Source organism: Sus scrofa, chromosome 14, assembly GCF_054392235.1.
Source record: "Sus scrofa isolate SSC_HxYL_T2T_F1_AM1 chromosome 14, Sscrofa_HxYL_maternal_Yorkshire_Landrace_v2.0, whole genome shotgun sequence".
NCBI classification, from domain to species: Eukaryota; Metazoa; Chordata; class Mammalia; order Artiodactyla; family Suidae; genus Sus; species Sus scrofa.
In genome coordinates, this window is record NC_139396.1 from 61,560,030 (window position 1) to 61,586,719 (window position 26,690).

The 26,690-nt window shown below is 44.1% G+C and overlaps 1 protein-coding gene, 1 long non-coding RNA gene and 2 other non-coding genes across 10 annotated transcripts; 1 reads left to right on the forward strand and 3 right to left on the reverse strand.

The window, feature by feature from the left end:
- Positions 1-1,606: 1,606 nt before the first annotated feature.
- Positions 1,607-25,775, reverse strand: LOC102165911 (uncharacterized). 3 transcript variants are annotated; one of them, XR_002338550.2, is made up of 4 exons: positions 25,673-25,775; positions 20,287-20,373; positions 5,021-5,068; positions 1,607-2,040 (listed from the first exon to the last, which is right to left on the reverse strand). It is a non-coding gene; the product is annotated as an uncharacterized LOC102165911 (long non-coding RNA). The 3 variants fall into 3 exon arrangements; XR_014826969.1 differs by lacking the exon at positions 5,021-5,068 and having other exon boundaries at positions 1,903-2,040; XR_307439.4 differs by lacking the exon at positions 1,607-2,040 and having other exon boundaries at positions 4,933-5,068.
- LOC146396600 (U4 spliceosomal RNA) lies at positions 1,616-1,756 on the reverse strand. Its single transcript, XR_014828596.1, has one exon. It is a non-coding gene; the product is annotated as a U4 spliceosomal RNA (small nuclear RNA).
- On the reverse strand, positions 2,368-2,508 carry LOC146396601 (U4 spliceosomal RNA). Its single transcript, XR_014828597.1, has one exon. It is a non-coding gene; the product is annotated as a U4 spliceosomal RNA (small nuclear RNA).
- SIRT4 (sirtuin 4) lies at positions 5,272-19,056 on the forward strand. 5 transcript variants are annotated; one of them, XM_084992532.1, is made up of 5 exons: positions 5,272-5,457; positions 10,476-10,943; positions 13,501-13,795; positions 13,922-14,449; positions 15,625-19,056. In XM_084992532.1, exons 1-4 carry the CDS (start codon positions 5,300-5,302, stop codon positions 14,072-14,074), a joined length of 1,074 nt encoding a protein of 357 aa, XP_084848658.1. In that variant the 5' UTR covers positions 5,272-5,299; the 3' UTR covers positions 14,075-14,449; positions 15,625-19,056.
- Positions 25,776-26,690: the final 915 nt, after the last annotated feature.

Below are 26,690 nucleotides of genomic sequence, written 5' to 3' on the forward strand. Positions count from 1 at the left end.
ATCTAAGCTACAGCTGCCAGCTACGTCACAGCCACAGCAACGCAGGATCTGAGCTGCATCTGCGACCCACACCAGAGCTCACGGCAACGCCAGATCCTTAACCCACTGAGTGAGGCCAGGGATTGAACCTGCAACCTCATGGTTCCTAGTCAGATTCGTTTGCGCTGCACCATCACGGGAACTCCTGAAGTTCTTTTGAATCCAATCAAGCTGTGGTCTTGGTTACGGGAAATAAAAGGGACAGAAGAACGTGTTAACACCGCACAGAACACAATCAGTGATGTCAGAATGTGAGACTTCAAGATAACTGTCTCAGACTCTTCAGAAATCAATGTCATGAACGAAAGAAAAAAGGTAGAGGGATTTGCCTAGATTTTTAAAAACTGCAGATGGAAAGTGAAATGATACAGCCACTCTGTAAGATAATGTGGCAGCTTCTTAGAAAACAACATGCAACTTAGTATACCGCCCAGAGAAATCTTACACACTCTCGCACACAAACTTGTACAGAAACACTCTTAGCAGCTTTATTCATGATGGCAAAATACTGGAAACAACTCAAATGTCCTTCAATAGCTGAATGGTTGAACAAACCCTGGAATTTGATGAAAAAAGGCTCAAAAAAAAAATCATACTGTGTGAGTCCATTTATGTAGAATTCCAGAAAATGCAAACTAATCTATAGTGACAAAGTAGGAGTAGTAGGAAGATAGGAGAGATGGATGGATTGCAAATAAACACCAGGAAACTCTGGGGAGTGATGGACGTGCTGTTTACTAGCTGGATTGCAGTAATGGTTTCATGGATGTACATGTTTTCAAAATGTATCAAGTTGTATGCTCTAAATATGTGCAGTATATTGAACATAAATTATGCCTCAATAGAGCTGTTTGTAAAAAGAAAGAAGGGGAGAATGTTTTCTTGTGAAAATTAAATAAATCATGCTAAACACTTTTCATGCAGTGAGGCACACAGTAAGTGCTCAATAGTTGTTGCTGTTGGAACTTGGCTAGTCTCTTGGATGGCTTCATCACATCTTGTTTATTTTCTTCATAACACTGTAATAATCTATAATTATCCAGTACACCACAACTCAGGGCAAAGCGGGATCCTTATTAACCCACTAAGCAGGGCCATGGATCGAACACAAGACATCTTGGTTACTAGTAGGATTCGTTTCCACTGCAACACACCGGGAATTCCACAGGCCCAGCCTTCTTAACAAGACAAAGCTAGAAGTATGGAGTGAAAACCAGCACCCCAATAGAAACATGGTTCCAAGTCCAGCTCTTGTTCGGGATTCCGCAATGAGAAGCCTGAGCAAGCCTGTGTCCATCTCTCTTCTGATCATTTTAGAAGGTAATAAGATGAAATACTTTCTTTGATTGTCGTCTACTTCGGGGAAACCAGACCCTCCTTCACTGCTATAACCAAAAGTATACTCCGCGTAGCGCGCAGCAGCCGAACTAGACTACACCCCTCCCAATCTTAACTTAAACGATTCTGGGGGGAAAAAAAAACAAAAACAGCCTCACCAGTCTGTAACAGTACCACAGCACCTTAACCACATACTTATAAGCCATTTTAATCTCTTTTTGAGAACACCTTTATTCAGTCTCCGTAGAGACTGTCAAAAATTGCCAATGCCGACTATATTTCAAGTCGTCATGGCGGGGTATTGGGAAAAGTTTTCAATTAGCAATAATCGCGCCTCGGATAAACCTCATTGGCTACGATACTGCCACTGCGCAAAGCTGACAGACTACCGCACGAACCCTGATCCCCATGGATGACAACTACCCTTTCAGTGACGGTGAGCAATCGCCAGCGAGTTCGTGGACATGAAGCGTTTCTCTGAGAGCAGTTATGTCTAAGACTCGTCTGCATGGGGGGGCTTCTTCTTGTTGGAGCATCTCTTGCCGAACATTCATATTTTAGAAACGAGAGCTCATTTGCGGGGAATGCTGGGGGATTTCATGCAAATTAGCATGACGCCATAGAGCCGATCTGCTTACGACTTGAACTCCTAAGAAACAGCGGCTGGAAGACAGAGAAAACGAGTAAACCGAATAGGGTGGTGGGGAGGCTGTGTCCGGCGTGGGGAGGGGATCATCTTCAGTAAAGAAGATCTCAAATGCGAACGTGACCAATACAAAAAACACACAACTGTGTGAGAAATTGGATAACAGACACACCAACAAGATAAAAGAATAAAAAACAAAACAAAACACCCCATCAAGCTAAAAACCGGAAGTGCAAAACACTTCCTCGCCACCTGAATAATAAAACAACGGTGAACTCCAAAACGAAGATAAACACGAAGGCACTCTGACCGCCCAAGCTTTCTTTTCAACTTACATGATTCAGTCTCCGCAGAGACCGTCAAAAATTGCCAATGCCGACTATATTTCAAGTCGTCACGGCGGGGTATTGGGAAAAGTTTTCAATTAGCAATAATCGCGCCTCGGATAAACCTCATTGGCTACGATACTGCCACTGCGCAAAGCTAAAGAGTACCGCCCACTACTCATCACTCCCAATAAGTAAGGTTCCTATTACAGAAAGGTGAGTTTTAGTCTCCGGGAAAAACCCTCAATTATTGATTGGCTGAAATTATAAAACTATATAAAGCTCCCTTTCGGAAATTATATATTGTTTCTTAATATTCAGTTGCTTGATTTCACTTAGTTTTTTTTTTTTTAAGTGGCGATGAAGCAAAGCATTGTGGGAGGGAACATGCTAATACACAATTTAGACAATGAATGAGGACGATGAGAAATGTCTCAGTTGCTGTTCACTTGGCTCCTGATTCGCTGTGTAACCTCTCCAAAAGACTTGGGGTTGTTTGTTTGGTTGGGGTTTTTTTGTTTGCTTTTTTTAGGACTGCACCTTCGGCATATGGCAGTTCTCAGGCTAGGTGTCAAACTGGAGCTACAGTTGCCAGCCTATGACACAGCCGCAGCAACCCAGGATCTGAGCCGAGTCTGCAATCTACACCACAGCTCACGGCACGCCGGATCCTTAACCCACTGAGTGAGGCCAGGGCTCGAACCTGAGTCCTCATAGAAGCTAGTCAGATTCGTTAACCGCAGAGCCACGACGGGAACTCCTGTTTGGTTGGTTTTAATTGTGATAAAATATACATAATGTAAAATTAACCATTTGAACCATTCCTAAGTGTTCAGTTCAGAATAATATATTTACACTGTTTGCAACCATTACCACTGTACATCTCCAGAAATTTTTCATCATCCCAAACTGAAACTGTACTCCTTAACAATACTAACTCCCTGAGTTCCCTTTGTGGCTCAGCAGTTAAGGAACAAGAATAGGGTCCATGAGGATGAGGGTTCCATCCCTGGCCTCTGCTCAGTGGGTTAAAGATCCTGCATTGCTATGAACTATGGTGTAGGTTACAGACATAGCTTGGCTCCTGCCTTGCTGTGGCTGTGGTGTAGGCCAGCAGCTACAGCTCCCATTGGACCCCTAGCCCTGGAACTTCCACATGCCAGAAGTGCGGCCCTAAAAAGACAAAAAACAAAACCAAAAAACCACCAACTCCCCATTCTTCCCTCCCCAGGGCCCTGGCAACTTCTATTCCACTTTCTACGAATTTGGTCTCTCAGTACCTCAGATAAAATAATCGCGTAATTATTTAATCTTTTGTGCATGGCTTATTTCATAGAATGTTTTTAAGCCCATCCATGTTGTGGTATATTTCAGAATTTCATTCCTTTTTAGGGCTGATATTCTATCGTATGGAATTTTGTTATCCATTTATTCTTTGATTGACAGGACATTGCTTCCATGATTTGGCTGTAACAATACTTCCATGAACAGCAGCACAGAGATATCAGTCTGAGTCCTTGTTTTCAATTCTTTTGGGTGTATCTACCTAGAAGTAGAATATCTGGATCATGTGGTAATTCTCTGTTTAACCTCAAAGGGTTTTCTGTAGACACCTTAATTCAGAGGAGAGAGGCTGAAAGAGGCTATTTCCACAGAAATGCCCACAATTCATGAGTTTGAAGTTACTTTCACTCTCATTGCCTTGGCAAGTCAAAAGCTACTAGAAACATGTGCCTAGACTTGGTTCAGCTCTGAACTATATTCTCCAAAAGACTTGTTTTTTGCTACTAAATAAGATGCAAATAGTAGTCTCCAAGAAAATGACATTTCCTCCAGCATTTTATTATGAAAATTTTAAACATGAAACATTCAAAGTATTGCTTAATGACCATTTATGTAGTCATTGACTAGATGTAAAAAAATGACATAAGGAGTTTCCATTGTGGTTCATCAGGTTAAGAACCTGACTAGTATCCATGAGGATGCAGGTTTGGTCCCTGGCCTTGCTCAATGGATTAAGGATCCAGCATTGTCACAAGCTGTGGTGTAGGCTGGCAGCTGCAGCTCTAATTCAAGCCCTAGCCCAGGAACTTCCTTATGCCACAGGTGTGGGACTAAAAAGGAAAAAAACATGACATAAAAGGTCTGTTTGATGCTGATGGGTAATTAATTTTTTTTCACATCCATAACTGCCAGGGTGGGGGGGGAATACTAGCAATTTGATTAATTTAGAGTAATTTACTTTGATCCAATCAAGAACTTTGTCACTAATTTGTGGTGTGGTCGAGTCATGAGAAATAAAAAAACTAGGATCATCCAAAGAATTTCTCAGCCCTTGAGAATGTGTTTTTTTTTTGGCTTTCTGTCTTTGTAGGGCTAAACCCACAGGCATATGGAGGTTCCCAGGCTAGGGGTCCAGTTGGAGCTGTAACCACCGGCCTATATCACAGCCCCAGCAACATGGGATCCGAGCTGCATCTGTGACCTACACCACAGCTCACAGCAACACTGGATCCCTAGCCCACGGAACGAGGACAGGGATCAAACCTGTGTCCTCACACACGGATGCTGGCCAGGTTTGTTAACTGCTGAGCCATGGAAACTCCAAGAAAGTCTTGATTGGTGGCTCAATACACCCTGTCAGAATCTATCAAGGGAAATTGTGATTCACCAGCTGTCTTGGGTAACTTCATCCTCCATGGATGACTTCCCAGCGGCCCTGAAAAGAAAAAAAAAAAAAAAAATCTAGATCCAGTATTAAAGCTTCTAGCTTAAGAGAAAATGAATTCCTAAGTTATTGCTATTTGGATGTACTACATTGCACCCAGGACAGTAGCGTCCAAGCTCTTAACCACTTCTCAAACAGATGATAGGCTTGTTGGCTTTGGAAAAGCACACTTTGCAAACGAAGGTTGGAAACCTCTGACCAGAATGGGCCGACAGAGGCGCTATGGGACAATATGGGGCCCTCAAATGGGAAGCCCATAGAATTGTGGGACTTGTAGTTTTTTTTGCATCATTTCGGCTTCATGCACTACATTTCCCAAAATGCAAATATAGTCAGTCAGTCCCACTGCCGGGTGTGGAGTGTCCCTTAAACTGTGAAAGGTAAGTGTGTTCTGTTCAGGCTGCAGGTTTCTAAAAATTGTGGATTTCTCGTAAGGGATACCATTTCTCTTCTTTGCCCTTTGGTGGGAACTGGGAGACAGCAGCTGTTCCAACAGAGCGTTTTCAAAGGGATTTCCCAAGCCCTTTGGTCTCAGGAATCCAGATTATGTATTTGTCTAGCTGTTCACGTGTTGCTGTGGTGTGTCAAGGAGAAATCAGAGTCCTGATCCCAGATTTGGAAAGCTCAGCATGAAATAATGTTTACATATGGGGTACACGTCACTAGAGAATTTCTGCATTTGACCATGCAATATGTCAAAGCCTTGTTTTCACAACTAGAAAAGGTGGAGTAGATATTCCCTTGTGGCACAGCAGGTTAAGGATCCAGCCTTGTCACTGCAGTGGCTCAGGTTGCTGCTGTGGTGCAGGAACTTCCACATGCTGCAGGCATGGCAAAAAGAAAAAGAAAAAAAGAAAGAAAGAAAGAAAGACAAAAAGGCAAAGCAGGAGTTCCCATCGTGGCTCAGTGGTTAACGAATCCGACTAGGAACCATGAGGTTGTGGGTTTGATCCTTGGCCTAGCTTAGTGGGTTAAGGATCTGGTGTTGCCATGAGCTGTGGTGTAGGTTGCAGACACAGCTCTGATCTGGCGTTGCTGTGGCTGTGGTGTAGGCCGGCGGCCGTAGCTCTGATTAGACCCCTAGCCTGGGAAGCTCCATATGCTGCAGGTGCGGTCCTAAAAGGACAAAAAGACAAAAAAATAAAAAAATAAAATAAAATGGGAAGTAGGTTTATGGGACACACAGTTCCCCCAAGGGGTGTTATTAACTAAAAATATAAATGTATTCCTCTGATAGAGGCATCTTTAGATGTCACAAGTGGATTAACACCGAGCTATTGATGGTCTTAAAAGATACTGGGGTAGGCCATTAACCTTTTGAAGTTTATAAGAAATTCATTGCTGACCAGCCAGGTGTTACTAGGAGAGACAGAATAGGCCTAATGTTATGCTAGAATTGTGCTTTATCAATTTTTTTTCGCTTTTTAGGGCCATACGTGCGGCATATGGATGTTCCCAGGCTAGGGGTCGAATTGGAGCTGTAGCTGTCAGGTCTATGCCACAGCCACAGCAATGCCATATACTTAACCCACTAAGCAAGGCCAGGGATCGAACCTGTGTCCTCATGAATACTAGTCAGATTCGTTACTGATGAGCCACAATAGGAATTCCTGTTTTATCAGTTTTTTACTTTACCTTTCTCCTATTTTCTATTTATTTTTAATTTTTAGAAAATGTTATGGCCACACTCAAGGCATATGGAAGTTCCCAGGCCAGGGACTGAGTCCCAGCCACAGCTGTGATCCATGCACAGCTGCAGCAATGCTGGATCCTTTAACCCACTGCACTGGGCTGGCAATCGAACCGACACCTCTGCAGTGATCCGAGTCACTGCAGTTGGATTCTTAACCCATGGCACCATGGTGGGAACTCTGACCTTTCTCTTTTTTAAAGTAGACTTTATTTTTTAGAGCCCCCCCTCTTTTTTTTAGGAAACCAAGATATACAGTTTCCCTTGGATGCAGAAAGCCTTGGCAGATTTGCCAGCCATAGTTAATTTCCATCTGATGGCTACTGCATAGATGAGCTCTGGCTGTAGGTTCTTAAGACAGTAGGAAGATAAAATTGGCTTGAGTGTCGTGAAATGATCTAGTATGGGGGACAAAGTTTTATTTTGTAGGTATTAGAAATTCTTGGAGTTCCCATTGTGGCAAAGTGGAAACAAGTCCAACTAGGAGCCATGAGGTTACAGGTTCGATCCCTGGCCTCAATCAGTGGGTTAAGGATCTGGTGTTGCCATGAGCTGTGTTGTAGGTCACAGACAAGGCTCAGATCCTGCGTTGCTGTGGCTGTGGCGTAGGCCAGCAGCTGTAGCTCTGATTTGACCCCTAGCCTGGGAACCTCCATATGCCATGGGTGCAGCCCTAAAAAGCAAAAAAGAGAAAGAAATTCTTGACCAGAAGAAATTACTAAAAAGATAATAAAAATGTAAGAGTTCTCTTGTGGCTCAGTGGGTTAAGGATCCAGCATTGGCACTGCAGCGGCTTGGGTGGATTCTGTGGCATGGGTTTGATCCCTGGCCAGGAAACTTCCACATGCTATAGGCAGGGACAAAAAAAAAAAAAAAAAAAAAAAAAAAAAAAAAAAAAGATATAAAGAGGTAAGTTTGTTGTTTCAGGTTGGACTTCATAGGACCCAGGAAGGTGAACTGAAATAGCTTTGTATCAGTGAGGGCCAGTTGTGAAATATTTGGGTTTTTTTTTTTTTTTTTAATTTTAGGTCTACACCAGCAGCATATGGAAGTTCCTAGGCCAGGGATGAATCAGAGCTGCAGCTGCTGGCCTATGCCACAGTCACAGTAATGCCAGATCCAAGCCACGTCTACGACCTACACCACAGCTCACCGCCTTGCGGGATGCTTAACCCACTGAGCGAGGCCAGGGATTGAACCTGTGTCCTCATGGATGCTAGTCAAATTTATTACTGCTAAGCCACAACAGCAACTCCAATATTTGGGAATTTACTAGCCAAATTGGTAGCCTGAAAATGGCCATGATGGGATTATTTTCTTTTATCTGTTTTTGATGGGGAGGGTAGATGGAACTCAGTTTACCAGCACATCCATGGCAAAAGTCAGTTTTTCCTCTCAGCCTGGAGCCCTAGTGTTCAGTACATTCTTGAGTTATTAGATCCTGAGCTAGCTCACACCCTTACACATTTTACCAAAGATTTGGATTACGAATACACTCTGGGGGTGTGGCAGGGGTGGGGAGGGGGCTGTACTTTTACAATGAAAGATATTCTTGTTTATTTTGGGGTCATCCTGTAAGATACTGAAGTCATTGATTAATTCACTATCAGTATGTCCTCATGGGTTCTAGTCGGTTCGTTGCCGCTGATCCATGACGGGAACTCCCAAATATATATATATATATATATTTTATATTTTTATTTTTTGTCTTTTTGTCTTTTTTGTTGTTGTTGTTGTTGTTGCTATTTCTTGGGCCGCTTCCGAGGCATATGGAGGTTCCCAGGCTAGGGGTTGAATCGGAGCTGTAGCCACCGGCCTACGCCAGAGCCACAGCAACGCGGGATCCGAGCCGCGTCTGACCTACACCACAGCTCATGGCAACGCCGGATCGTTAACCCACTGAGCAAGGGCAGGGACTGAACCCGCAACCTCATGGTTCCTAGTCAGATTCGTTAACCACTGCGCCATGACGGGAACTCCCCAAATATTATATTTTTGAAGTTTATTTGAATCAGGATCCAAATAGGACCCATAATTGGTTGGTATGTCTTTAAATCTCTTTTGATCTTCTTTTATATCTCTTTATCTCCATCTCTTGCAGTTTTTTTATTTAAAAAAAAATATTTGGCTGTATCTGTGGCATATGGAAGTTCCTGGGCCAGGGATCAAACCTGTGCCACAGCAGCAACCCCTGCAGCTGCTGCAGTGACAATGTGGGATCCTTAACCCACTGAACCACCAGGGAACTTCTTTCGCAATTTATTTGTTGAAGAAACTGATTTGTCCATCCTGTAGATTTTCCCATAGACTTTGCTGATTGACAAACGGTATCATCTAACACATTGCTTTGGCCACTACACCACAGCTCACGGCAATGCCAGATCTTTAACCCACTGAGCAAGGCCAGGGATCAGACCTGCATGCTCACGGATACTAGTTGGATTTGTTTCCATTGTGCCACAACGGGAACTTCTGCTAGTCAAGTTCTTTACCCACTAAACCACAAAGGGAACTCCTCAATTTTTATAGTTGAATAATATTCCCTTTTATGGATAGACCACATTTTGTTTATCCAGCTGTCAGTGGTTTTTTATTATTTTATTTATTATTTAAAAAAAATTTTTTTTTGCTTGTTAGGGCCACACCCACAGCATATAGAGGTTCCCAGGCTAGGGGTCTGATCGGAGCTACAGTTGCTGGCCTACACCACAGCCACAGCAATGCAGTATCCGAGCCATGTTGTGACCTACACCACACCTCATGGCAATGCCGGACCCTCAACCCACTGATCAAGGCCAGGTATCGAAACTGCAACCTCCTGGCTCCTAGTTAGATTCGTTTTGACTGTCACTGTTTTTTCATTTTTTATTTTATTTTTCTGTGTGTCTTTTTGCCTTCTCTAGGGCCACTCGCGTGGCACACGGAGGTTCCCAGGCTAAGGGTCTAATCGGAGCTGTAGCCACCAGCCTATGCCAGGGCCACAGCAACTCGGGATCCGAGCCGCATCTGTGACCTACACCACAGCTCACGGCAACACCGGATTCTTAACCCACTGAGCAAGGCCAGGGATCGAACCCGCAACCTCACGTTTCCTAGTCGGATTCATTAACCACTGCACCACGACAGGAACTCCTATCATTGGTATTTTAAAAAAATTAAAAAAAAATTTAGATATAGCTGATATATAAGTTTTGGGGGTACAACATAGTGATTCACAATTTTTAGGGTTATAGTCCATTTGTTATTATTATAAAACATTGCCTGTATTCCCTGTGTTGTACTATATATCCTTGTAGCTTATTTATTTTATACATAGTAGTTTGTACCTCTTAATCCTCTATCCCATTTGCCCCGCCCCCCTTCCCTTGATTACCTTGTTGCTTTTTTTTTGGCCACCCGGTGGCATCTGGAGTTCTGGTGCCAGGGATCAGATCCAAGATGTAGTTGTGATTAAAGATGTGATAAATTCATTTGAGTAATTTAAAAAAAAAAAGATGTAGTTGTGACCTATGCAGCTGTGGTAATGACAGATCCTCAACAAAGTGTGCCAGGCCAGGGATCAAACCTGAGTCCTTGGCGCTGCAGAGATGCTGCAGATCCCATTGCACCAGAGCAGGAACTCCCAGTTTACCTTTGTTTTTAAAACTGGGTCTCTCATGTGACTTTTTTTCTCTCTAGAATGAGGATGAGCTTTGGCTTAATTTTTAGGACAGCAAAAGGCCGCTGGATGGCAAAGCTCAGCCGGCAGTGCTCACGTGGATACACTGAATTGTTTGTGCCATCGAGTCCTCCTTTGGACCCTGAGAAGGTCAAAGAGTTCCAGCGCTTTATCACCCTTTCCAAGAGACTGCTAGTGATGACTGGAGCAGGAATCTCCACTGAGTCGGGGATTCCAGACTACAGGTCAGAAAAGGTGGGACTTTATGCTCGCACAGACCGGAGGCCCATCCAGCATGGGGATTTTGTACGGAGCGCTCCAATCCGCCAACGGTACTGGGCAAGAAACTTTGTAGGCTGGCCTCAGTTCTCCTCCCACCAGCCTAACCCTGCACACTGGGCTTTGAGCAACTGGGAGAGACTGGGAAAGCTGTACTGGTTGGTGACCCAAAATGTGGATGCCTTGCACACCAAGGCGGGGAGTCAGCGCCTGACAGAACTCCACGGATGCATGCACAGGTACAGGAAAGCCTAAACAGTGGGAATGCAGACAGGTGTGCTCCGTCAGAACAGGGACATTAGCCATCCTCATCACTGTTGTCTTCGTTAGACCATCAGGAAGTGATTTGGGGGGAAGTTGTTTACTTTGGAATGGATCCCAGCAAACTCAGTGAGGGAGCAGGAAGTGAAACAGGGAAAGTAGGAAAGCCAGGGAAATGTCACATTATGAATGGGTTACTGCTTTGGGTAGCTGGGGCTCAATCCTGCCTATCTCTCTGACAGTCTAGAGCTGCTTCAGAATTGTCTCGCAGCATCAAGGGAGCCTGGGCACTTATCCACCATCTCCCATCCTTCATTGGTCGAGGGTCACTCTGGGGGGATTAACTCCCTAACACTGCTCCTCCAGAGAAGTCTTCCATGGCCAGAGAATTCCCAAGACAGGAGAGACAGAGAATTGTGTGCAGGTGTCCTGTGAGCGACCCGAGGGAACTGTGAGCAGAGCGCCAACAGCATGCGCTACACACTCTTGGGTCTCCGGTGCCTGAACCCAGGATAACCTGGACCAATAAAAATACATATAGCCAGAACACAATAAATATTGATAAAACAAGCACGTGTAGCCTTCCCTGGCAATAACCTATAGCTAATTGGAGACTATTTCCTTATCCTTAAGTCCCAGAGGTCTTCCTCTGAGGACTGAAATCAGTCTGCCAATCGTAAAATATTTATTGTGTGCCTGCAACATGCGGCGTGTTCTGGTGTGCTCCTTGCTGGTGTGGAGGGGTTAAAACCAAAATATAAAGCGTGGTCTGCCTTACATATGAGAATTTGTAATCTCTTTGCTCGGGGACCCCAAAATAATATATCTAACAACAAACAACTCCACATGTGATTGTTAAATTGTGTGCTCCTTGATAGACATATCTTACAGGTTCAGAGACACAGAATAAAAATTGCAGTCATCAGGAACACTTTTATGAGTAAGGTGCGGCTTGAGAATAGCTCAGGTTTGACTAGGCAAAGGAGGAGAAAGAGTGCTTTCCAAAGGAAGAGAACTTGGAGTTCCCATTGTGGCTCAGTGGTAGCGAACCTGACTAGTATCCATGAGGATGAATGTTTGATCCCTGGCCTCGTTCAGTGGGTTAAGGATCTGGCATTGCCATGAGCTGTGGTGTAGGTCACAGACTCGACTTGGATCTGGTGTTGCTGTGGCTGTGGTATAGGCTGGCGGCTGTAGCTCTGATTCAACCTCTAGCCTGGTAACTTCCATATGCCACAGGTGTAGCCCTAAAAAGAAAAACACCAAAAAAAAAAAAAAAAAAAAAAAAAAAAAAAAAAAAAAAAAAACCAACCAACCAACCAAACCAACAAAAATGAAGGGAACTTGTAGAGCCTGCCTGGCCTCCTTGAAGACTAATAATCATGTTGTCTGGAAAGGCTAAACCCAAATCCTGGATGCATTTGAAAATCATGCAGTGCAATTTGGGTCTGTTGTGATAGACCAAAGGGGACTGTTAGTGGTTTCTGAGCAAGAAAGCAATATGATAAAAATAGCATTTGAGGTAGACTAGACAGGATTAGAGTAGCTTAGAGGTCAGCTGGAAGGACTCAGACGAAGGTGATATCAGGGAACAAGAGAGCCAAGGATGGCTATGGGTCCATTAAAAAAATTTTTTTAAGGAGTTCCCATTGTGGCTCAGCAGAAATGAACCTGACTAGTATCCATGAGGATGCAGGTTCAATCCCAGGCCTCGCTCAGTGGGTTAAGGATCCAGCGTTGTTGTGAGCTACAGTGTAGGTCACAGACTTGGCTTGGATCTGGCATTGCTATGGCTGTGGTGTAGGCCGGCAGCTGCAGCTCTAATTCAACCCCTAGCCTGGGAACAACATCGAGTGGGGCCCTAAAAAGAAGAAAAAGATTTTATCATGTCTACTCTATCCTTTCTCTCCCTGTCTCTTAAATATTTTATTTTTTTCACTATACCCATAGCATGTGGAAGTTCCTGGGCTAGGGACAGAATCTGAGCCACAGCTGCGGCAATGCTGGATCCTTAACCCACTGCACCACAGCAGGAACTCCCTCTTGAATATTTTCAATCAAATGGAAGACTTCTTTTCATTTCATGGGAAGCCTTTGATTAAAAAAAAAAAAATTGGTGTTCTTGTTGTGGCACAGTATCAGCAGCGTCTCTGCAGTGCCAGGATCCAGGTTTGATCCCTGGTCTGGCACAGTGGGTTAAAGGATCCAGCATTACTGCAGCTGTGGCTTGGTTTCAGTCCTGGGTGTGGCTATGGGGAAGAAAAAAGAAAAAAAAAAAAAAGTGAGCCAGCAAAAGATTTAAGCAGCAAATGTGTAGTAAGGAAACAGGTGCCTGTTGTTCTGGAAGGCTGGCAGTGGAGGGAAGGTGGTCGCTAAAGGGGTCATGAGAAGGTAATCGTAAAGTGGGAAAAATGGTGGGTATCAGGAAAAGAAAGTAGTGCTGCAGGAGCTTGAAGTGGTTAGGGATGAGCCATCTTGGGCAGCTTTGTGCCTCCCTGGGGCAGGCTCTTCAGCTGGCCTCTTCTTGGGTTTTAGGGTCCTCTGCTTGGACTGTGGCGAGCAGACTCCCCGCAGGGTGCTGCAGGAGCGGTTTGAAGTCCTGAACCCCACCTGGAGCGCTGAGGCCCACGGCCTGGCTCCGGACGGTGATGTCTTTCTCACCGAGGAGCAGGTACAGAGCTTCCAGGTCCCATCCTGCTCTCGATGTGGAGGCCCCCTGAAACCAGATGTTGTCTTCTTCGGGGACACGGTGAACCCTAACACAGTGGATTTTGTGCACAAGCGTGTAAAAGAAGCTGACTCTCTCCTGGTGGTGGGGTCATCCTTGCAGGTAACTGACTTGATGTCGGGGTGGTAACTGCCCCCTTTTGGGGGCTAGGGGGCCATGGAGAGGCTCCCTATTTGGTTTATCTCTTCCCGCATCCAGAGAACTGCCCCCTGTCCTCTCCTGCAACAGGTGTACTCCGGTTACAAGTTTATCCTCACAGCTCAGGAGAAAAAGCTGCCCATTGCAATATTGAACATTGGGCCCACACGGTCGGATAACTTGGCATCTCTGAAACTGGATTCACGTTGTGGAGAGTTGCTGCCTTTAATAGACCCACACTGACCACAGCCTGATGTTCCTGAGATGGAAACTGAAACTTTCCCTTGAATTCTGCTGCTAAAGGTAAAATGCCTTCTCAGATATTAGATTCCAGTTCCCACTCAACTGAGAGCACGGACAAAGGAAAGAAGGTTCTAGGCTTCTTAATGTATGTTCATTCTTAATTAAAATTAATTTTTTAATGTGCATTAAGCTTTATTGTTCAAAAGACTATGATTTTCCAATTCTAGGCACCTAGTTATTTAAGACGATGTTCCAAAATCTGCCATTGCTTTGTCCCCCATTTTTATTTTTTATTTTTTTTTAATTTTATTATTATTATTTTTTGTCTTTTTGCTATTTCTTTGGTCCGCTCCCGCGGCATATGGATCTTCCCAGGCTAGGGGTTGAATCGGAGCTGTAGCCACCGGCCTACGCCAGGGCCACAGCAACTCGGGATCCGAGCCGCGTCTGCAACCTATACCACAGCTCACGGCAACGCCGGATCGTTAACCCACTGAGCAAGGGCAGGGACCGAACCCGCAACCTCATGGTCCCTAGTCGGATTCGTTAACCACTGCGCCACGACGGGAACTCCCCGTTTTTATTTTTTTAAGGCTGCACCTGTAGCATATGGAAGTTCCCGGGCTAGGGGTCAAATCGGAGCAGTAGCTGCCAGCCTACACCACAGCCATAGCAACCCTGATCCGAGCCACATCTGTGACCTACACCACAGCTCACGGCAACGCTGGATCCTTAACCCACTGAGGAAGGCAAGGGTTTGAACCTGCATCCTCAAGGATGCTAGTCAGATTCGTTTCCACTGAGCCATGATGGGAACTCCAAAGTATACTTTATTATTTTAATTTTTTAAATTTTGTGTCTTTTTAGGGAACTCCTCAAGCAAATTTTTTTTCTTTTAAATATACTTTAAAAGTACAAAATTAATATTTTTTTAGCACACTCATGAAGTTGTAACTTAATCACCATTAATTCCAGAGCATTTTTATCATCCCAAGAAGAAACTCTATACGCATTAGCAGTGGTTCCCCATTCCCCACCCTCCCCAGTCCCTGGCAACAACTAATTTTTCTACTTGCCTATTGTAGACATATAGTGTAGTATGTAGCTTTTTGTGTTTGGTTTCTCCAATTAGCATAATATTTACAAGGTTCATCCATATGGTAGCAGGTGTCAGTATTTTAAAAAGCTTTTTTTTTTTTTTTTTTTTTTTTGCATTTTAAGGCTGCACCCACGGCACATGCAAGTTACCAGGCTATGGGTCGAACTGGAGCTGCAGCTGCTGGACTACACCACAGCCACAGCAACACAGGATCCGAGCCGAATCTGCAATGTACACCACAGCTCATGGCAACACCAGATTCTTAACCCACTGAGTGGGGCCAGGGATTGAACCCGGATCCTCATGGATACTAGTCGGATTCATTAATACAGAGCCATGATGAGAACTCCCCTTTACAGCGGTTTTTTTTTTTTTGGTTTTTATAGCATTTTTCTTTTTTCTTTTTTTTTGTCTTTTTAGGGCTGCACCCTCGGCATATGGAGGTTCCCAGGCTAGGGGTCTAATTGGAGCCACAGCTGCCGGCCTGCCCCACAGCCACAGCAACGCCAGATCCGAGCCGCATCTGCAGCCTACACCACAGCTCACAGCAATGCCATATCCTTAACCCACAGAGCGAGGCCAGGGATCAAACCCGCAACCTCATGGTTCCTAGTCGGATTCGTTTCTGCTGTGCTGCAACGGGAACTCCTTTTATAGCATTTTTAATCTATGAGTCTGACCACCTTAAAAAAATATAGCAGCTTTGGGATATAATTCAAATATACAGGTCATTCATTGATTGCATATAATTCAATAGTTTTTTTTAAATTTTTTAAAATTATTAATTTGTTTTCTACTGTACAGCATGGTGACCCAGTTACACATACATGTACACATTCTATTTTCTCACATTATCATGCTCCATCATAAGTGACTAGACAGACATAGTTCCCAGTGCTACACAGCAGGATCTCATTGCTTATCCATTCCAAAGGCAATAGTTTGTATCTATTTACCTCAAGCTCCCAGTCCCTCACATTCCCTCCCCTTCCCCCTTGGCAACCACAAGTCTATTCTCCAAGTCCATGATCTTCTTTTCTGTGGATAGGTTCATTTGCGCCCTATATTTGATTCCAGATATAAGTGATATCATATGGTATTTGTCTTTCCCTTTTTGACTTACTTCACTCAGTATGAGAGTCTCTAGTTCCATCTATGTTGCTGCAAATGGCATTATTTCATTCTTTTTTATGGCTGAGTAGTATTCCATTGTGTATATATACCACATCTTCCTAATCCAGTCATCTGTTGATGGACATTTGGGTTGTTTCCATGTCTTGGCTATTGTGAATAGAGCTGCAATGAACATGCAGGTGCATGTGTCTTTTTTAAGGAAAGTTTTGTCCAGACACATGCCCACAAGTGGGATTGCTGGGTCATATGGTAGTTCTATGTATAGATTTCTAAGGTACCTCCATACTGTTCTCCATAGTGGTTGTACAAGCTTACATTCCCACCAACAGTGCAGGAGGGTTCCTTTTTCTCCACACTCCCCCCCCAGCATTTGTTATTTGTGGACTTATTAATGATGGCCATTCTGACTGGTGTGAGGTGGTATCTCATGGTAGTTTTGATTTGCATTTCTGTAATAGTCAGGGATGTTGAGCATTTTTTCATGTGCTTGTTGGCCATCTACACATCTTCCTTAGAAAAATGTCTATTCAGGTCTTTTGCCCATTTTTCAATTGGGTTGTTGGCTTTTTGGTGTTGAGTTGTATAAGTAGCTTGTACATTCTAGAGATTAAGCCCTTGTACGTCGTATCATTTGAAACTATTTTCTCCCATTCTGTAAATTGTCTTTTTTTTTTTATGGTTTCCTTTGCTGTGCAAAAGCTTGTCAGTTTGATTGGTTTATTTTTGTTCTTATTTCTGTTGCTTTGGGAGACTAACTTGAACAAATATTCATAAGGTTGATGTCAGAGAATGTTTTGCCTATGTTCTCTTCCAGGAGTTTGATGGTGTCTCGTCTTATATCTAAGTCTTTCAGCCATTTTGAGTTTATTTTTGTGCATGGTGTGAGGGTATGTTCTAGTTTCAATGATTTGCATGCAGCTGTCCAGGTTTCCCAGCAATACTTGCTGAAAAGACTGCCTTTTTCCCATTTTATGTTCTTGCCTCCCTTGTCAAAGATTAATTGACCATAGGTGTCCGGGTTTATTTCTGGGTTCTCTGGTCTGTTCCATTGGTCTAAATATATGTTCTGGTACCAGTACCACACTGTCTTGATGACTGTGGCTTTGTAATATTGCCTGAAGTCTGGGAGAGTTATGCCTCCTGCTTGGTTTTTGTTCCTCAGAATTGCTTTGGCAATTTTGGGTCTTTTGTGGTTTCATATAAGTTTTTGGATTGTTTGTTCTAGTTCTGTGAAAAATGTCATGGGTAATTTGATAGGGATTGCACTGAATCTGTGGATTGCTTCAATTCAATAGTTTTTAATATATTCCCAGAGGAGCACAGCCACTTAAAAAAAATAGACTTTATTTTTGGAGCAATTTAAGTTTAATGACAGAATCAAGCAGAAAGTGCAGAGAATTCCCACACACTCTGTGGCCCTGTACACTCACTCACATGGTATTTATCATTTACCTACCTAAGGACATGTTGATTGATCACAACTTTTTGGCAATTATGAATAAAGCCACTATAAACATCCCTGTGTAGATGTTTGGGTAAATACCAAGGAGTGAGATTGCTGGATCCTTAATAAAAGTTTGTTTAGTTTTGTAAGAAGCTGCCACAGTATTTTCCAAAGTGGCTGTACTATTTTGCATTCCCACCAGCAATGAAAGAGAGTGCCTATAAAATCAACTTCTTTTTTTTTTGTCTTTTTGCCTTTTCTAGGGACCCACCCTTGGCATATGGAGGTTCCCAGGCTAGGAGTCGAACTGGAGTTATAGCTGCTGGCCCACGCCAGAGCCACAGCAACACGGGATTCGAGCCGCGTCTGCAACCTACACCACAGCTCATGGCAACGCCGGTTCCTTAACCCACTGAGCAAGGCCAGGGATCGAACTCGCAACCTCATGGTTCCTAGTCGGATTCATTAACCACTGAGCCACGACAGGAACTCCCTAAAATCACTTTTTAAAAACCATTTTAATTGAAGTAAACTGTAAGTTCTAAGAATTGCATGTATCATGCATGTATCATGAGTGGACAGCTTGATGAAGATACAGAGCATCTAGATTAAGGGACAGAACACTACTAGTACCTAAGAAGTCCCCCTGGTACAATCACTTTTTTTTTTAAATGGCTGTACCCAGGGCATATGGAAGTTCCTGGGCCAGGGATTGAATGCCAGCTGCAGCTGTGGCAACATCAGATCCTTAACCCATTGCGCCACAAGGGAAATCCAGTGCTATGGTGTTTTGAGTGGTAGGCTGATGTACACAATCATTTTTCACACCCCACTTCTGGCTAACTTTAGCATTAACTTGTTTTCATTTCTTTTTCAGATCCATAAGGATTCACCCTTGCTTCCTCTAAGCCATCCAGGCTCACCAAGTGTAGCCTACAGAGGGCAGCAGACCAACATCTCTGCCAGCCCATCTCTAAACCCAGCAGGTTTCAGAGCCCAAGAGTGAAGATCTTTAGGAAGATGAGATTTGCCCCACAGCTTCTCCTGATAGGAAAACTGCTTTCACTTCCTTTTTATCTCACCAGGCAGAAGAAATAGCCCAGGATATATGTAGGCCAGAATGGTCTCTGGAGTGCTACCCTAGGAATCTCACTAATTGGGGGTGGGGAGGAAATGACTTAATTTATAATTCCAAGTGGTTGTCTTTAACTGAACCATTTTGATATATTTTTTAAAATAGATGAACAATAGTGTTAATGAATTTTTTATTAACAAAGGAATAAAGGAATCATTTTAAAAATACCATACTAGGTATGTGGGCTGTCCTTTTAATTTTTTTTTTAATCAGCTAAAAGGGATTGTGGCTTTATGATATGGTTCTCTAAGGATTTCTGTTTGATTTCAGCTGCCAGAACGAGACTGGCCTTGAACCTGGTCTGTAGAGAGGAAACAGTGAATTCCCAAGTGGGTTCTTAAATTGATTTGTTTCTGCCTAGGGAAGCAGCAAGACTTGTTTGATTACTGTGTTAGCCAGAAAGAATCACTGTCACAGGCTAAAGCTTTCTGCACAATCTCATCAAAAAGTGAAGCGGATGAGAGAAGCACAGCCTATTCTGGGTAGCCTTTTGTCTAAAATTAGGGCAAGAAATACCTGTTCATTCTACATCTGCCTAGGAAGCAAATTTCAGTTAACCCAAGATCTTGAAAACACAAAAGAGTTCTTTTCACCTGCACAACTGTAGGTTTGCTCATAACCATTCATTAATTCTGGAGAGGCAAGGTTGTAGTAAATCTTACTCCAGCTTCTTTGCAGAGAGGGATGGTAAGGTGCTCTGAATCACATTTGCTCAGTTACCTCAAGTCAGTACCACCAATAATGGCATTCAAATCTAAGTCTTTTTATTTTTTTTCTTTTTAGGGCCACACTGGTGGCATACAGAGGTTCCCAGGCTAAGGGTCAAATCAGAGCTGCAGCTGCCAGCGTATGCCACAGCCACAGCAACACCAGATCCTTAACCCACTAAGCGAGGCCAAGGATCAAACCTGCATCCTCATGGATACTAGTCAGATTTGTTTCCACTGAGCCACGACAGGAACTCCCAAATCTAGGCCACCTCACACTCTCAAGTGGCTCACAGAGGTCTCCCCCACTGTCATTCTTTACCAGAAAATGTCACAGAGTCATGCATGGAATGCCAGCAGAGAAAATTTAGTTTATCCCTCCCTTAATTCTATTTTTTTATTTGTTTGTTTGTTTTTTGTCTTTTTAGGCCCACACCCACAGCATATGGAAGTTCCCAGGCCAGGAGTCAAACTGGAGCTGCAGTTGCCGGCCTACACCACAGCCACAGCAATGCCAGCTCCAAGCCACATCTGCAACCAGCACCATGGCTCATAGCAATGCTGGATCCTTAACCCACTGAGTGAGCCCAGGGATCAAACCCATATCCTCAGGGATGCCAGTCAGGTTCATTACCACTGAGCCGTAAGGGGAACTCCCATTCTATTTTTAAGGAAACAAAGATGCAGACTTACCTAAGGCCATGGTACATGGTTGTGGAGCCAGCACTAGAATCGGTGTAGGTCTTCCAGTTCTTTTAGTCATCAGTGCTTCTTATTTATCTGAAGATTATAGTTAGAAGAAAGTCAGCCTGAAGGAGCAGTTGAAGCCAACAATACACCAGGCCAGGAATGGTTAACATGTGGGCAGTAGGGAGCAGGTTAGGCCACCAGGGAGTGAAGGCAGGTTCTTTGATCACCTAATGCTGGCACAGTTCATGAAACTGAGTCTTGAAGGCCTTAGGAATGTTGGTTTTGTTTGTGTTTCCTCCTGAGATGGAATTCTTTGCAAAAAATTTGTCTCAAGAGGAACCTGTTATTTTCTGAAGCTGTTGCCTCTCATAATGTCTCCTACTTTACATCTTTTGCTTTCTATGGGCTAGGGGTCGAATCAGAGCTGCAGCTGCCAGCCTACGCCACAGCCACAGCAACACCAGATTCAAGCCTCATCTGTGACCTACACCACAGCTCACAGCAACACCAGATCCTTAACTCACTAAGCAAGGCCAGGGATCGAACCTGCATCCTCATGGATACTAGCTGGGTTCGTAACCCTCTGAGCCACAACAGGAACACCGTGTGCAGTGCAGTTCCTAACTTGCTGTAAGTGCCCTCAGTTGGAATAACAGACATCTCCTAGCGGGTGCTATTAGTTCATCACTACCCTGGTTGCTTGGTTCTAACTGTATAAGCCCAGCTTTCTGTCATATCATTCCTAGTTGCTTCCACAACTGCTCTTTTCTCTCAGTTTTAGTAAGTAGAAACCATAAAGGCAAACAAGTACAGAATACTGGAAATCTCCTTCCCACTAACTCATATTCCTTCTTTCATTGCTGTCATACATTGAAGATCCTCCCCTTAAATAATAGCCATTTATTGAACACACTACCCTCCAAGCATTGTGCAAAGCATTTTACAGCATTATCAGCTCACTTAATCAGTTAATCACACAAGAGATGCTTGGGGTTTCATACAGGTCAGTTATCAGCAAATGCCAAACTTTTCCTGAGGGGATCAAAGTTAGGATGGCTAGGAAATTCAATGCTCCTAGGTAGGGTGACCAACCATCCCAGGCTGCCCAGTATAGCAGGGGTTTCCTGATGCAGTTTGCAAGATGTGTTGGTCACCCTGCTCCTAAGAATAGCAAGGGTTGCCACCTGATATAATGGTTAATTCCAAGTATATTATTCTTTTTGGGGTGCATGCTCATCATGTGGAAGTTCCTGGGACAGGGACAGAATGCACACCACAGCAGCCACCCAAGTCCTGCAGTGACACCAGATCCTCAACCTGCTGCACCACAAGAGAACTCCATCCAGATATATTATCTTTAATGAGATTCAAGATGGTGCTCTGAAATCCAGATTATTATTTTTTTTTTCTTTTTAGGCTGCCCTGTGGCATATGGAAGTTCCCAGTCCAGGGACTGAATCAAAGCCACAGCTGCAACCAACTGTGGTAATGCCGGATCCTTAACCCACTGCACCAGGCTGGGGATCAAAGCCCAGCGCTGCCACAGAGACAATGCCAGATCATTAACGCACTGCGCCACAGCAGGAATTCCTATTCCTTAATTTTTATGTGGCAACAGATCAATTCCACTTCATGAAGAAAAAAAAATTAAACTCATCCAAGAAAGCAGTGTTTTGTTTTTTTTTTTTTTTTCTTTTCAATTTATTAGAAAAGATATATATGGAGTTCCTGTCATGGCTCTGGGGTTAATGAACTCAACTAGCATTCGTGAGGATTCAGGTTTGATCCCTGGCCTTGCTCAGTGGATTAGGGATCCCATGTTGCCATGAGCTGTGGTGTAGTTCACAGACAAGGCTCGGATCCCAAGTTGCTATGGCTGTGGCATAGGCTGGCAGCTATAGCCCTAATTGGACTCCTAGCCTGGGAACCTCCATATGCCTTGGGTATGGCCCTAAGAAGACCAAAAAAAAAAAAAAAAAAAAAAAAAAGATACAGAGCATGGCATTGAAACTCTTAGGATATAGACACACTTGGATTTCCAACCCTGTCTTGCCACTTACTAATTAGGGGAACTTGGGCAAGTTGTTTTACCTAATATTCAATCTCTTTATAAAAGAAGATAATAGTAGCTGCCTCCTTGGGTGATCAGGAAGGTTAAATGAGGTCACTGCACTGTAGCTCACAGCACCGTGCCTGACTCACAAAAAACAAATCTCAAGTCATTATCACTAGGATATGGGGGAAGGATGGGATGGTGGGAGGGAAGCCACTATACCTGCCAAACCTTTGTTTCCTATTGAGTATTCCTTTGAGTGGACTCACATGGATCTTCCCCAAAGCCATGTTTCCTTTTTGTGTACCTGTTTGTCTTTTAAAAAAAATTACAGGAATTCCCATCGTGGCTCAGTGGTTAACGAATCCAACTAGGAACCATGATATTGCGGGTTCCATCCTGGCCTTGCTCAGTGGGTTAAGGATCCGGCGTTGCCGTAAGCTGTGGTGTAGGTTGCAGACTCGGTTAGGATCCTGTGTTGCTGTGGCTCTGGTGTAGGCTGGCAGCTACAGCTCCGATTGGACCCCTAGCCTGGGAACCTCCATATGCTGAGGGAGCGGCCCAAGAAATAGCAAAAAGACAAAAAAAAAAAAAAATTACAAAAGCCAAGACTTGTTTGATGTAATAAAGCTTTTCTAAAGAAAATAAAGAGTATCCTTCCAAAAAGGGAACTCTTTTACACAGTTGGTGGGGATGTAAATTGGTCGAGCCACTGTGGAAAACAGTATGGAGCTTTCTCAAAATACCAAAAAGAGAATTACTATAAGATCCAGCAATTTCACTCCTTGGTATATATCCAAAAAAAAAAAAAAAACCCCAAAACACTAATTTGAAAAAATAAACACAACCCAGTGTTCACAGAGGCATTATATTACAATTGGCAAAGTATGGAAGCAAGTTAGGTGTCCATCAGCAGATGAATGAATAAAGAAGATGTAGTGTAGGAGTTCCCTTCATGGCTCAGTGGTTAACAAATCCAACTAGGAATCAAGAGGTTGCGGGTTTGATCCCTGGCCTCACTCAGTGGGTTAAGGATCTGGCATTGCTATGACTGTGGTGCAGGCAGGCAGCTACAGCTCAGATTCAACCCCTAGCCTGGGAACTTCTATATGCTGCAGGTGCGGCCCTAAAAAGCAAAAAATAAATAAAATAAAATATGCTATACATGTGTGTGTATATTATATCTATATATACACATATACGCAATGGAATACTGCTCAGCCATTAAAAAAGGACAAAATCTTGCCATTTGAAGCAACATGGATGGACTTGGAGGGCTCTCTGCTAAGTTATATAAGACAAAGACAAATACTGTATGATATCACTTTTTTTTCTTTTGGTCTTTTTGTCTTTCTAGGGCCACATCTGCAGCATATAGAGGTTCCCAGGCTAGGGGTCTAATAGGAGCTGTAGCCACTGGCCTACACTATAGCCACAGCAACACCAGATCCGAGCCAAGTCTGCGACCTGCACCACAGCTCATGGCAACGTTGGATCCTTAACCCACTGAGCAAAGCAGGGACTGAACCCACAACCTCATGGTTCCTAGTCAGATTCATTTCCGCTGTGCCATGACAGGAACTCCTGATATCACTTATATATACAAACTCAAAAAAATACAACAAATTAGTGTATAAAACAAAGAAGCAGACTCAAAGACATAAAGAATAAACTAATGGTGGAGTTCCTGTCTTGGCACAGTGGAAACAAATCAGACTAGGAACCATGAGGTTGCGGGTTCGATCCCTGGCCTCGCTCAGTGGGTTAAGGATCTGGCATGGCTGTGAGCTGTAGAAATTCAGATCCTGAATTTCTGTGGCTGTGGTGTAGGCGGGCAGCTGTAGCTCTGATTAGACCCTTAGCCTGAGAACCTCCATATGCCATGGGTAAGGACGGAAAAAAACAGAAGAGTAAGAAGAAACTAGTGGTTACCAGAGGGATGTGGGGAGGGAAAACATAGGGGTAGGAGATTTTTTAAAAGGCTATTATGGTGTTTTATGAAATCATGAGTGTGAAACTTTTGAAAATTGTAAAGCACTACAGAATTTAAAGAATCTTTCATTCAAAAAAAAAAAAAAAAAAAGTGTTCCTGCTTTGGCAGACTGGATCAGTGCCTTCACTGGAGTCCTGAAACGCAGGTTCATCCTGCCTTCAGCACAGTGGGTTAAGGAGCTGGCGTTGCTGCAGCTGCAGCATAGTAGCTTGGATCTGATGCCTGGCCTGGGAACTCCATATGGCTCAGGGGCAGCCAAAGATAAAAAAAATAGCAGCCTTTCTTCTTGGGAGAATAGTATTTACTGAACATTCCTGATACAACAAATACCCATTTTACAACGCATCAACCCACCTAATTCCTTCAACCCTATGATCTGCGCACTATTATTTCTTTTGAAAGATGAGGGGAAAAGAAGGAAAAAAAAAACTGGGAGTTCCCTCGTGGTTAGGACTTGGCACTTTCACTGCTACAGGAGCACGTTTAATCTGGTCTAGGAACTGAGATCCCACATTAAACCACTGCACGCTTGCCTCCCCACTCCTTTACAACCCCCCCCCCCAAAAAAAAGGAAAGAGAAGGATCCTGAAGCTTGGAGACCTTATGTAACTTGCCCAAGATCACCTAAACTGACCAGGCCAGTAATCAAACATAGTCTGTCCAGTTCTGAGCTCTAACGCACTATTTATTTATTTATTTTTTTGGTCTTGCCCATAGCATGTGTTTCCCTTGTCAGGGATCAAACCCACGCCAGAGGAGCGACCCAGCCTCTGCCCTGACAACCGCCGGTCCTCAACCCACTGTGCCAAAAAGGAACTCCGCGCTCTCTCTTTGAATGTTCTCGAAATCCGGCGGGGTAACCGAGCAACTATACTTTGAGGAGAAAAGAGGGGTAAGGCTCAAGAAACTTCCAGAGTGACCTGAGCTAGATCTTAAAATATTAATAGGTAATCTCCAAGTGGGAAAAAGTTCATTGCAAACGAAGGCAACAAAAGCAAAAGCACGGCTGTTAGAACTGCAAATCCCTTCACCCCCCCCCCCCCCGCCGCCCTCTTGACGGTGGGGGTGGGGATTCAAGTAAGGACTTGGGACGCTCCACAGGCCCCTGGCTCGTCCAGAATTCACTCACTTCTCTCCTTGGCCATTCCTTCTTTTCGCAGCAGTTTGATTTGCTGCACTCCACTTCCCGGGCCCCTCGGTCCCTCCCCAAGATAAATGCAATGGAGGGGTTACCAACTGAAAACAGGTCTGGGACTGCTGCGGTAGGAGGGGCGTGTTTTGGGAGTGAGAGACCCAGAGAGGGACGCACGTGGCGGGAAAATTGGCCCCAACGTCACACGCACATGATTTCACCCTCTTTTCAATGTCGACTCCTCCACTCTGTCCTTCCTGCTGGACTCGGGTGAAGAGCACGCCAAGACCCGACTTCGGCGGACAGCAACTACTGCGCCTGCGCTGGCTCGCCCTCACCTCCAACCCAGCGCGAGAGAGGCGGGGCCTGAGCCTGGAGCTACTTGCCCGTAAAATACCCAATCACATTTCCTCCTCCGAAATCCTCAGTCTTAGGAGTGTGACCAGCAAATAGGATTGGGCGCGCGGGGTCACGTGATTCGAAAAGGTAAATATGGCCACGTGGTTTCTCTTTGACTTGGGCAATCATTGCGCTAGGCGGTACTTCTTGAACAGTTATTTAAAGAGCTTGTGTAGTGTGCTAAGTGCTGTGAAGATACTGTGGTTTATAGGATACACATAATCCAGACATCACATTACTCTCAGTCTAGTTTATTTATTTATTCGTCTAAATAGTCCCAGCCTCTGTAACCCTGTTTCCAGTCTTCGGTCTCCTGTAATGAGCACCTGAAGATGTTCATTAAGAGATCGTTAATCCGGCGTTGCCGTGAGCTGTGGTGTAGGTTGCAGACGCGGCTCGGATCCCGCGGTGCTGTGGCTCTGGCGTAGGCCGGTGGCTACAGCTCCGATTCAACCCCTAGCCTGGGAACCTCCATATGCCGCGGGAGCGGCCCAAGAAATAGCAATAGCAACAACAACAACAACAAAAAGACAAAAAGACAAAAGACAAAAAAAAAAAAAAAAAGATCGTTAAAGGAGGGTCAATTTTCTGTACAGTAGAAACTGACAGAACACTGTAAATAAACTCTACTTTAATAAGTAAATTTTTTAAAAGAATTTGTTCTCTGCGCCAACTTTTGGGATGATAAAAATAGGTTTTTACAGAGTTCCCTTCATGGCTCAGCGGTTAACGAACTCGACTAGTATCGGTGAGGATGGGGGTTTGATCCCTGGCCTAGCTCTGTGGGTTAAGGATCCAGCGTTTCCTGAGCTGTGGTATAGGTGGCAGAC

Excerpts from the sequence above, each read along its gene's own strand:
- SIRT4 (XM_084992532.1), top strand. The coding sequence starts at position 5,300 with ATGGGACAATATGGGGCCCTCAAATGGGAAGCCCATAGAATTGTGGGA. Across the intron at positions 5,458-10,475 it reads TGTCCCTTAAACTGTGAAAG|GACAGCAAAAGGCCGCTGGA; the intron begins GTAAGTGTGTTC and ends CTTAATTTTTAG. Across the intron at positions 13,796-13,921 it reads TGGTGGGGTCATCCTTGCAG|GTGTACTCCGGTTACAAGTT; the intron begins GTAACTGACTTG and ends CTCCTGCAACAG.